Source organism: Rutilus rutilus (genome assembly GCF_951802725.1).
Source record: "Rutilus rutilus genome assembly, chromosome: 10".
Classification (NCBI taxonomy): Eukaryota; Metazoa; Chordata; class Actinopteri; order Cypriniformes; family Leuciscidae; genus Rutilus; species Rutilus rutilus.
Genome location: NC_140215.1, coordinates 16975562 through 16988556, shown reverse-complemented (window position 1 = coordinate 16988556; position 12995 = coordinate 16975562). Strand labels below are relative to the sequence as shown.

At 37.4% G+C, this 12995-nt stretch overlaps 1 protein-coding gene across 11 annotated transcripts in view; it reads right to left on the bottom strand.

Moving 5' to 3' along the window:
* stxbp5l (syntaxin binding protein 5L) overlaps nt 1-12995 on the bottom strand; it is a 138967-nt gene that overhangs the window by 23999 nt on the left and 101973 nt on the right. For 3 of the 11 annotated variants that reach the window (XM_084420869.1, XM_084420874.1, XM_084420872.1), the window contains exons 18-21: nt 10326-10477; nt 7531-7599; nt 6356-6421; nt 388-492 (exon numbers count right to left, since the gene is read on the bottom strand). In XM_084420869.1, the coding sequence (XP_084276995.1) occupies nt 388-492; nt 6356-6421; nt 7531-7599; nt 10326-10477 (392 nt within the window). The remainder of the gene's footprint in view (nt 1-387; nt 493-6355; nt 6422-7530; nt 7600-10325; nt 10478-12995) is intronic. The other 8 variants (XM_084420875.1, XM_084420878.1, XM_084420870.1 and 5 more) reach the window with 3 other exon arrangements.

The window sequence follows — 12995 nt, the reverse complement described above, 5'->3', positions numbered from 1 at the left end:
ACTGAAGGCCTGTTGGGGACTAAATAAAGCCAATAAAAAAAGATTCAGGGTTACTGGACATCAACGATCAACGCTCTGTCTGTGCTAGTCACAATATCACCCCTCTCGTAAACACACGTAACGCATACTACTTACTACCATGCCCCAATCACACACATGCCTACAATAGCCACACGTGAAGCACACTGACACATACACACATTCACACTCACACACACCTACACTTCAGGAGCACAGAACGTGGCACTACGAGCGTGAGGCTACTTCTACTGCAGCATGCAACCCCCAAACAAACACACCCACACACACGCAGATTCAAACGTTGAAGCACATGAGCCACGGGCTTGGTGCGTGTGGGTGGTTTTAAGGGTCTGGACACATTCTTACCATTGTCCAACAGGTAAAAAACAGGACTGTAGTGGCAGGACCGGAGGTTGGACACAGGTTCCCCTGTGCCTCGAGGGTCATTATGGAGGGAAGGGGAGTAGGGTGCTGGAAATCAAAGATCACACAGTCATTGTCAAATTCTAGGCTAAATCACATATAGCCAAACAGCTTGTTACTATAGGACATCAGGATTTATAATAGGAGGTTGTAGAGGGATGCTAAAACAGGAGAAAATCATACACAAAAATATTTATAAAATCTGCTATTATCACAACTCATTGTGGATCCTCACCAAGGCCAAATCTGGTCTCAAATTCTTTTTACAAAAAGTTAATGCCAAAAGCAGACAGTATTTTTCTAATGTCAAACGTTGTATCTAGAGAACTTCACAAACTTCACACACTTTCCAAAAACTAACAGCAACAACAACAAAATTACAGTTCCAGAAGGACCACTGTTGTCAAAGATGATTGACAATTAGCATACATTTTGGACTGTGGTATGGTTCTGTTCTGTGCAAGAACTCCAAGCCCATCCATGCAGCCTAGCATGGGTAAGAGCAGGGAGAGCAACGTGATTTCGAATCTGTTAAGAGACTGATATGATGAAAAAATTAGAGCTTTTTGTCTCTAATTTGAGAAATCTTATATACCAGATGTGTTTCAGCGCACACAAGTGTCTTCATCAGTTGTAGAACGGTGGAGATTCCCCCTGCATTAAACCTCATAACACATGATAAATTCATAAGACCCACTGCAGGTGTCGACCTGACGTCATAAATCATGATTGCTGTGTGAATTGAGACCAAACTGCCTAGGGTAAAGATGAAAAAACAGTGTTGTGAGAGTCTGCCAAGCGTATCGCAGGCTTCCTGGTTATTCTACTTTTACATTAATGGCCTTCCTCAGTCCTTTCTTGAACCATTTGCCCTCCCTGTCCGAAAGCTTCACACTGCTCTCTTCTGATTCTTGCCTTTTAGAAATCTAAACCTCAGAAGTTTCCACAGTGTTTCACCCATCTGTGCTTTGGCATCAGCTTGTAAAATTTCTCAAATTTAGGTAAATTATTTTGTAATACAAACATATAGCGTACTAAAATCCGACACATCAGTGCTTCCTTAAACCAGTCCACGCTTCTGTTTCCTGTCAGCTGTGTGCGAGAATCAACAACCAGTAGATAAAACAGAGAAAAGTAAAATGTGACGACAGCTGAGGAAGAGTATAAAACACTGGTATCTAAAAACAGGGCTATGACAATGTGTGGAGTGACTCTCAAATCATACATTTTTCATGAATGGTTAGTAAATCATAATTTTTTAAGTGTTTTTTTCCAGTCTATAAATTGACACAGGAGGCAACACGTCATCACAAATGTAACATTAAAATGTGTGTTATGTAGCACAAACCAAATACAAATTTAGAATTTCACCTTTTTTATCCATCATTCAATAGCATTCAAGTTTTGAGCAGAATCTGAGCAGAGACAGCCAGAGCAGAGTCTGCCAAACGTCACGAGACGGCTTTATATGACCACATATCTCAATGCACATAACATTACAATAATAATAAATGTAAATTTATTTTAACTAAAAAAATATCTTTGCTGTTCACAGTCGATGGCTGACATTTCTGCTTATTAACCACCTGGCAAAGTGCCATAATCAAAAGGCCTCAGCACCCCACCTCAACCCTGCTGACAAAAACAACACCCACACAAACACCAACGACTAGTCGACTAGACAGAGAGATAACATTTATAAGCACTTCAAAATGGAGTGTGGCCAATTACTGGACCTGATGGAGAGCAGGGGAGACCAAAAACAGAGAGGAGATGTGGTTGAGGTCAGAGATGATATGAATAAGTGCAAATAAATAAGATGCAAGAAAAAATGTGATATGGGCTCGTGAAAAATTGAATGATAAAAAAAATAAATCAAAAGATAATATTAGGACATCAACCTTTTACAGAAAAAGTAAATATATTAGCAGTTAAAGCAGAGGGTAATTTTATGTCAGCTGAGGTGAAGTTTGCACAGGAAGTGCTAGTAATGGTAAAGGGTTTGTGCCCCTGAGCAAACACAGGAAAAACAGCAGCAGAAACATCTGTGCAATCTAGAGTTCATTCATTATTCATCTCTTCTGGCGTATTGCTGCTTACAAAAAAAGCACACATCTAAAAGCTGAGACAGAAGTAATAACAAATAAAAATGGACAAATAACAGTGTCATCAAACATTTATTTGACACTGCCAATTCCCATCACCCTAAGTTTAAAAATCTTCCCTGACAATGTAGCACAACAAATAGTTTTGATATGCAAATAACAGCCTTTCGCCTGTAACCTCTAACTAGGCCAGTGTAAGGCACAATGTTAATAGAGGAACTGGATCCCTGAACTCTGCCTGTTTTCCAAACTTTCACTTATGGATTCATGTTTCTTCAACTATGTTCAGTAATTTTTATGCCATTGTATAAACAAAAAAAAAGTCTACATCTTTAAATGCCTTTCATATACAGATTTTGTTGTTTTGTCCTTCTTAGAGAGTGTGAGACTATGACTTGTTAATATGAAATGTGAAAAAAACATCATAAAATTGATTATTATATTCTAAAAACTACACAAAGACAAATACTAATTTATTCAATATTTAGTGTGTGGATTTGCACTGTAAAAAGTGCACAGTTGGATCAACTTAAAAAAATTACTTCAATTGGTAACACCTAAAGAAATTAAGTTTTCTCAACTTAAATTATCACGTTTTATTGTGGAAAAACGTGATAATTTAAGTTGAGAAAACTTAATTTCGTGTGACGTGTGAAGAAAACAGAAAAATCAAGATAAATAAATTTTTATATTATATTTAATATTATTTACATTATTGTGCGTCATTTATAATCAGCTATAATTGTGTGTCAGATTATGCAAAAAGTGTAAAAATTAAATGTATTAGGATACATTAAACGAAGAATATCTGGCATTTTATTATAAAAAAATTTTGTAACATTTTTCCAACGTATTTTCCACCACTGAATGTTATTAAACACAATACATAATTAGAGATGTGGTGGAAAAAAAAAAAAATTAATTATGCAATTCTACTGTGATGCACAGTATTTTGGACATTGTTATACTTGTGACTATAGTGTTTGTTTTCTAAAAGTTCACTATAGTGTTTGTTTGTGTCCATATTTAAACAATACCCAGGCACATTTACATGCACCAAATACCAACATGAATGCAATGAAATCTAGTCCCTCAAACACAAACATATGTTTTTTCCATCATATTCTCCCTCATCATCATCATTATTTATACTTTCTCTACTATTCCTTCAAACACTCTTTTTATGCTTCAATGGCTGATGCCCAGAATCTCAGTCCAATTTTTGGGCAGAATTCCCCAGCCAATCGTAGAAAGCCATTTTTTGACTCCTGTCATAATAGCTGCTTCCACAAAAACACATCTGAATTACTCCGCAGCATGAAGCCAATGCAACAAATCCCAAAGAAGAAAACACACAAAGGATACAGGTCTGAAAGCCTTTTTTTTTTTTACCACAGAAAATTCTAGAGAAAAATTACTACAGCTTCACTACAGACTTGAGATCTTAAAAGGAACTGTTTATACAAACACTACAATACTGTCATAGTTGTATGAAAATGAGCACAGTGAACATTCCACAAAATGTCTTCTATTTTGGTTTCACAGAATAAATAAATTCATACAGGTTGAGGTTAGATTAAACAGTAACCTAATTTTCTCTTTTAGGTGAACTCCTTTAAATGCTTGATACATAGCCACATTTCAGAAGTAAACCTCATGTCTCCTCTCGATCTCTAAAGTCAAGCTACAGCCCTCAGCTCGCCTTCCCAAGTGACTTCCATCTTTCAGGCTGCCTGCTGAGCTGAGAACTGGGAAAACAAGGCTTCAACCGCACTGAGACATGAGAGTGAACAGAGAGAGAGAGAGAAAAAAAAACAGCACATTTTCTAACGCAAAAAAATGTGCCTCATATTTCAAACAACACAAACTTAAAAAAAAAAGACAATGCAATATTTCTTCCCCTGAGAAATCAAAGCTTTACTGAAATAATTCTTCTAAATTAAGAGCTCTATTTAGATCCTCAAGGAAAAGGTCCGTTGTTGTCATCATGTTCAACCCATTGAGACGATGCAAACATTGAGTAAAGCTCTGTAAGCATTATCATATTCTCATAAAAATTCTGCACAGGTTATGACAGCTTTAAAGACGAGAAACAAAGACACTGGAAGTAAGAGAGTGAAGGAAAGAGCCTCCAGGGACTGAAGACCTGTGCTGTGGGGAAACTGAAATAAGGACAGAAAAGAAAAAAAGAGGTTTGAAGATTTCTGTGAGCATTATTTTACCGTTTTTGTCAGTAAAGCTGAAATGTGTGATTTGTTTTATTGGAATTTCAAAAAATAATGACTGTCTTGAAACAGGTTCCTCAAACACTATCTGTCATTGTTTTCAGTGGTGACTATCAGAGATAGACTGATGGTTATGTGTGGTTGTGGAACTAGCAGTAGGGGTGATAGGGTGTTCGGCTGCGGCTGCATTTTATTGAACATACTGACATACAATACACTATGCACTTATACTGTGCAATATGTACTCTACCATCTAGTGTTTGAATTTCATAAGATTATTTGGTTATACAGCATCAGAGTATGGTAGCCCCTCCCCTTTCGCTACATAAGGTAAGCTGAAACAGTAGTGTCCAACATTCCGCCCTTCATTTTTCAGTTAAAGTGCATCGTTAGGGTATTTGAAGTGCACTTCTTGTTGGAATTTTTAGTGTGAGCACATTACTGGCATAGAATGGTGCACAAGTAATTTTTTCTGCATTGAAAATGTTTTTGTGGCTGCCAAGATTAATCTTTGTCCAGCCAAAGATTTATTTGATCATTTGATGTGATGATACCTGCCGCTTTGTACTGGTACCTGCTGATAGCCGGCTGCTTTAAAACGCTCCTGTGAGTGTTTGTGTAGGCGCCCTGTGAAGAGTTTCTATTTGCAAATTTGCATTTCTGTTGAGCGTGTGAACGCAATGGCCAATCAGATGTTTAAGTTAATCAGAATCCGCTCAACACCGTTCAAAATGGCGTTTTGACAACTTTCATTATAAGCAACAAAGTATAAACACAATGTTAATAAGCGATTCATTGCACAGTGCAGACAGCTTCATTGATTATAACGGGAGTTTCACAAGAGTGCAGCTTTGTGTACCTCGCGTTGTAACTGACAGCTTCAGTGATTACAAGTGTTACAGTGATCTTTGCTCGATTTCTATATTTGTCATGCTGCTACTGCTACCCCTACTGCTACACATTGCAAAGCTACTGGATTGACAACCATATTTAAATCCGCGACTGAATCCAACTGACAGTGATAACCATAGCAAAGGACAGAACAATATCTGATACTGTATGTCAAATGATCTGTGCATAAAGTCTTGGAGTGTAAATTCAATAAATAGACCAGCCACTTTTTCAATGTGTTACTTTGTGGTTCAATTTATTACTAACTTTTTAAATCAGTCACTGATATATATATATAACAATGTACAGATTTTTAAATAGTTATACATTTAAAATAAAAATAGTTCTAAGCACTTTATCTTATGATCTATCCTGACAGTGAGTATTTTTTATTTAATGATTAAATAGGATGAGTTAATATTTCGACTGTTTCTTTGCATTTATTTCAGATTTATTGTCAGTACTGGGCTTGCAGTTCACATGGTTAGGGTACTTTGTACTGTGTGTGTGGATGGCCGTGTTCCACCACCGAAGACCAGTATTTGAGGTAGGTGTGGTCATGAGTGGGTTTGGTTCTATTAAGCGGGTGTGACCAAACATGGGTGTGCCTATCAAAGGTAGACATATGTGTGATTATTTAAAGTAGTGAGAATATCGGAGGTGGGTGTGGTCATGAGTGGGTGTGGTTACCTGAGGTGGGTGACTTGCTCCTCTCTAGGTCCAAAGACACCTGATTATCAGAAAGCTCCGTAAGGCCTGCCATGGAGGGACATGGAAGGCACGGTAAGAGGACGCAGATGATAATACCACTAGTTTCCATTATCACCAAACACATCTGCATGCATCAAACCACCAGGACAAACAATGTGGTCTGAGACACTATCATGATCCTGGAGCGATTCAAGGAAGATGTGTATACATCTTCATAACATACAGTTTTTTAACTATTTTAACTAGGTGTACATACTTTTTTTTAGCCATGACGTGGTTGTTTAACTCTTGTCTGCTGTGAACATGAGCTGTTCAACCACATATATACAGGTATATTAACTCCAGAATCAAACATGTACACCAACACCACCAACAATTCCATGCATGTGTGTGTATGCAGGAGAGAGAAAGAAGAAACAAAATTGTATTGATGTTCCTCAAGGCACGATGGTAAATTATAAGGCCTGCACTGCATCAATATCAATCAGTTCATGAGAGTGTGTGCAAACTTAAGTTCTTCTGGAAAGTAGATGCTTAACAGATCTCAATGACTTGAATAATGAATAATGAAATATTATGGTCATATAGAGGAATGCAGTGAAAGCCTCATTTTCACAAACGTGATAATCCCATCGGCAGAGTCTGTTTTTTGGGCCATTCTGATCACCAGAAATATGTCAGATTAAAAAAGATGATACTATATACTTTAAATTCAAAGGTCACTTCCAATGTTTTTTTTAAAAGCTTCTCTATTTTAGCAATGTTGACTTAAATTAGTAGAATTAGTTGACTTTAGTATGAGTATGAAATTTGTTTTTAAAAATTCACGCAAAAATTTTGATTAAATGGAAATGTTAAATGGTTCATTACACAAACCTTTGGCACAAATCAATAAAACACTTAGCAAGGAGACAATCAAAGATGGAAGATTTCAATGTATGCAAATTCAGGATATGTTATGATATTCTGTAACAATTCATTGAATTGCAATAAATAATAATATATTGCACTGAATGTAATGCAGAACAGTAATTCTACCTTTGGTAATCTTCATCAAAACAACATATTTTTGATAAATGACATCTCATTGTCTGTGGTTTGTCTCCTTGCTGTTGTGATGCCCCCGTCAGCGCTTCATTGGAGACGTGACTTACTCTGGTAGGAAGTACGGATCCGTTTCTTTGAATCTGAATAAAAGTTAGAGAGGCCGCGCATGCAAAAGTCTGCAACAGCGCCCCCATGCCCCAGCACCGCCACCCACGAGAGGAGAGATGGAGCAAGGGAGTAAAAGAGGAGGAGAGAAGAACAAAACAGGCTCAGAGTGACAAAACGCGTGTGACCACAATCCGAGCAAGACCCAGTGTATCGAGGGAGAGAATGAAGGCATAAAGCTTGGAAAATTTAGCCTAACCTTTTGTATTTTCTTTCTTCCAAAAAACAACCAAAAATAAGGCAAAAAAACAGCTAAACAGAAGGAAACAGCTTTTTGGGATTAATAGCCGCCTCAACTATGGCAATGAAATTGCTCAAACAAACAAACCAATAAAAATAACATAAGTACAAAATATGAACAAATAAAAATGGCTCCTCTCTCAGCTGTGGCAATGATATTGCACAAACAAACAAACCAACAAAAATAACATAAGTACAACATATGAACAAATAAAAATGTCTCCTCTCATCTGTGTCTATCTAAAAGTGTATGTGTGCAGGTGTGAATTAATTCTGCAGACAGATTCCGTCCAAAATGATTGTGAGTATCTGACAGCAGGCGGATCACCTGAGCTACACTGTCTTCACTCCTTCACAACATTGCATTTGTTGAATAGAAGGTAACCAACCATTTAAATTTTTACAGAGCCAACTGCGGCATCACCGAAAAAGTGGGGTCCAAAAGTCTGAGACCTGACTGAAATTCTGGGATTCAAAATGTATTTTAAACCTGGAGATAAACAGAAAAAATTATATATTTTTTGTGATAAATCATGAATAAGACTGCACTATTTTCTGTCACTTATCAAATAAGCATATTTGTGACCATTTCTCAATCGGCCATGATTAATGTATTCACTAGAAACCAAATCAGCATTTTGGAATGATTTCTGAAGGATCATATGACACTGAAGACTGGAGTAATGGCCTTGAAATTATGTTTGCCATCACAGGAATAAATTACATTTTAAAATGTATTAAAATAGAAGTTATTTTAAATTGTAATATTATTTCACAATATTACTTTTTGCTGTAGTTTTGATCAAATAAATTCAGCCTTGGTGAGTATAAGAGACTTTTCAAAAACACCCAAAAACTCTTGAATGTTAGTGTACATAAAAGTACTATTAATACAGTAATATTAAGTTTTAATGAGAGAAAATGACCATTTGTCCATTTGTTATACTGACAACCTCATTTGCAATAGGGCTTTTCACACTGCGCTTAACCCCGGGTTAGCGTTGTTCTAAACACCGCTTTTAACCCCGGGTAAAGGAGCGTTTCACACTTTTAATTTAGAAGCGGGGTTAGCACTGCTTTTTACCAGGGGTTATGAAACCCTGGAATGGAGCAGGGTTAGCACTGCTTTTGCGGTGTTAACTCCGTATTGCGGTGACAAACTTGTACAGTGTAAAACGATGCGATGTTAGAATGTTACAACTAGATGCTAGCAACCGATAACCAATCACGTGCCTCATATTCACGTGCTTTTGCCAGTCACGGAAACACCACGCAATGTATATAAATAATATTTCTGCGTTTGATATGATGAAAATGTCAAACGGCGATGGAAAACGCGACAATTGGATTGAAGAAGAGACCATTTAATTCTTACCTTTATAAAAATTAACTCTTGATATTACAGTCAGCAATGTGTACTATAAGGACATGCAATGCAAGAGCCTTTATGTAAACAGGTCACATGCTGAATTTGTCCAGTCAGTGATACTGACACCTTAAATATGCAAATAAGGACTTTAACAGTGTAAAACGTGAATAAAGATAACCCAGGATTCCCTTTACCCGGGGTTTAGAATGAACTATTTCAAGTGTGAAAAGCCCTAATGAAAACTGCATTGAAATTTTTAAAATAGAAACATTTTGACTTAGTCTCAGACATTTGGATTCTACCATATACGAAGGGAAAGACTAAACATAATCAATGTTAGAATGAACACAGAGGGGGACTTCTGGCCCTTCAGATCATCAGATAGGAATACACACTGGCCATAGTGTGTGGGTGAGCGTTAAGACGTTCTCTGTCTTTTTCGAGAGCTTACATAAGGTACAGATCAAAATCATTCTTCGACCGCACCAAACGACCTTTCTGCCCACCTCTGCATCTCCATGTCGGCTCAAAGCCTCTCGGTTTCTAAAGATACGGCTGCCTGAACAAGAGGAGGGAGAGCGACCGCTTTGAAGTGAGGAGCCAGCATAACTGCCTCCCCACAGCGTCCTTTTGATGAAGCTCTATGAAAACAGATCTTCATCTCCAGCTTTCACTTATGACATCTTTCTCTGGATGGGACGTGTGAGTGTAAGTGTGTATGTGCGTGAGCAGTCGAGGTAGGAGGATAGAGGAGGGCAGGTGGAGCGAGATCTGTGCTGGATTAGTAACAGCGAGTCCATATGGCAGGTTACGCTGTGTTCTCTGTTAGGTGTCGTGCTCAGGCAAAGACCAACAGCAACAGAGACACAACAGACGACATGCAGAGAAGGCAACCATGAATGCAGTCTGTCCCATGCAGTTAAAGAGAGGGACTGTGTGTTTGTGTGTGAGAGACTACTTTCAGGCAAGGACAGAAGTTAGATTTGCAAAGTTAGTTTTTTGATGGCTGAAATGTTGAGCATGTTTGCAGATGCATGCCAGTGACATGTGTGTTCACAGCTGGTATTACAGAGAAACACAATGTATTTGAACATTTGCGGGCTTCTGAGACACACTGTGCATGTGTACCTGATGTGGACTGCCGGTTTTTGCGAGGAGAGCGTGTTAGTCGCTGGAAAGGGTCAGCGGATCCGTACAGCTCCAGGGTGTTCATACACAGCAGAATGGTTTTCTGCAGGTAGTCCACAACTGCCAAACCATTGCAGTTACCTACAGCCAACCTGTACAAACACACACACTCACTGATCATACACAACTATGTTTCTTAGTAAAAGTGTCAGTTATACAAAAGCCCATTTTAAAGTCAAGTTCAGTCATGACTAACAATACTTTTGCTATTGCAGTCATGATTAAATATAATACAATTACTGAATGTAACATTATGTCCGCTTTAACGCATCTGAGTCGGCCGCAATACTCGCCGTGAAATGGGCTGAGGGCGCAATATGGCTGTGTGCATTGGGTTTATAAAAAGTGCAAAAATTTGGGATTTCGTTAGAGCAGTTCGTTTAGTACGAGGCTGAATCCAGCTACTTATTTGTTTGTCATTTTATGAAGCGTGAGCCTATGATTCTATTCATACTCTCTCTCTCTCTCTCTCTCTCTCTCTCTCTATGTATATACTATTTGTCACAATTATGAATATGGGACTACTATGTACAACAAGCAGAATAATTGGGAAAAAAAAAGAAAAAAATGGTATAAAAGGTTAGAAAGTATGACGTTTGCGGTGTCAGTCAATTCCGAAGCAAGGTGCACCCAAAGTAATGCGTTATGGCAACTACGTCTCAGACAGTCTGATCTGTCTGAGACATAGATAAAACAACAGATAAAAAATAAACATTAAGTAACTTTCAAGTGATTTGTCACGAAAGTGCGCATCAAATATGCTAAACCCAGAAGCTCGAACGTGTGTGACGAACTAGCAAAGATCTCATTGGTTCTCGCGTGTCACATGCACATTTGAGCTTCTTTTCCTTTGGGGGTTGGCAAACCCTTTGAAGGTGCATACCGCCACATACTGCAAGACACATACGTGCCAGCTGACATAAAATAAAGGATCAGGCTTAGAAAAAAAAAGAAAAAAAGTTACTCGCCCCAATACCAATCCTTTAGATCGGCTCGGGACATCCCTAGAATATACAAAAATTCTGTTCAAAATTATATTATATATCAAAGTTAATTCAGTATAAATTCTGAATATATCAAAAATGTAAATATACTAACTAAAAGGAAAAAAAATATACACAACTGTTGAAAAGTTTGGGGTCAGTACGATTTTTTTTTTTTTTTTTTTAAAGAAATCAAAATTAATTTTTTTTTTGCAAGAAATAACTAAATTAATCGGAAGTGACAGTAAAGACATTTATATTGTTATAAATAATTATATTTCAAATAAATGCTGATGTTTTGAATTTTCTTTTCATCAAAGAATCTTGAAAACATGTAAAATGCTATAAAACTATAAAATATATTAAAATGGAAAGTTATTTAACCGTTAACATTTATTTAGTTATATAAATTGTAATAATTTTTCACAGTGATTTTTTCCCATAGATTTTCACTGTATTTCACTAAAATATTAAAACCCTACATTTTTATAAAAAAAAATAAATAAATAAATAAAACTCTTATTTTGTCTAGAATTCTAAACATCAAACATGTTCTACAAGGGGTATGCAACTTTATAAGATCAGTTGCAAGAGACTGATTATAAAATGTTCCATCAATCAAATCTTAAGACACAAAAAAACTTAGTCTGAATGACACTGAGTGTGCAGTGACATTTAGGCTGTTTACACGTTTTCGTTTTAAAACGCACACCTTTTGCTAAAGGTTAGGCCTTGCATCCATACTACTCCGGAGTTTTCAACTCTCGAAAACCGAGACTGTTGGAAATGCTGCAAAGCCCATTTTAGTTTGAGAACTCCAGGGTTGGATTTCCATGTAGACGGACCAAAACCGAGACTTTTGAAAACGAAGGCGTGGATGCCCACATTGGGTCTTCTGGATCATTGCATATGATTCAATGATCATCGTCAAGCCCCTTTCATATGACCATTACACTAACGAAAGACAACAATAACATACCAGCCTCGACGACCGTGTAAACAATAACATGGAGACGGAACTGCAAGCTTTGCTGACTTTGTTGTCCTTTTTAGCAGCCATTGTGCAGTTAAACTCTGCATTTTATACTGCAGATGCCTACATGCGCAAGAGGTAAGCTATCATTAGAGCAATCGGCAACAAATCCAAATCTCCAAATTTACACTTGTACACGCATGCCCAGTGTGCATGAACATTCATGTGACAAGCGTTTTCGGTCGTGTAGTGTGCACAGAAATATTTTCTGAAATGTAGTGGAAACACCAGTACGGAGGAGGATCATTTAAAGATTTTGAAATGCCGTGTTAAAACGAAAACGCACTAGTGTGGACATAGCTTTAATATGCTGAAATCAAAGTCTTTCTGTCCATTGTAGCCAAACATCACCATGGAAACCTTTGCTCATAATTAAGGTTGCGACTGAATTAAAACAGGATGACAAAAAGATAAATATTCGAAAGGAGGCCAAATTACAACTGAGAGTTTTCCCACTTTAATCAAAAACATCAAACACCCCATGAGCTGGGATATTAACATCTGGACACATGAGGCTGGAGTGTGCAGTGATGACAAAATCAATTACATTAAACATGGGAGGACTGATATGAGTCAGAGAAGACTCATATACCA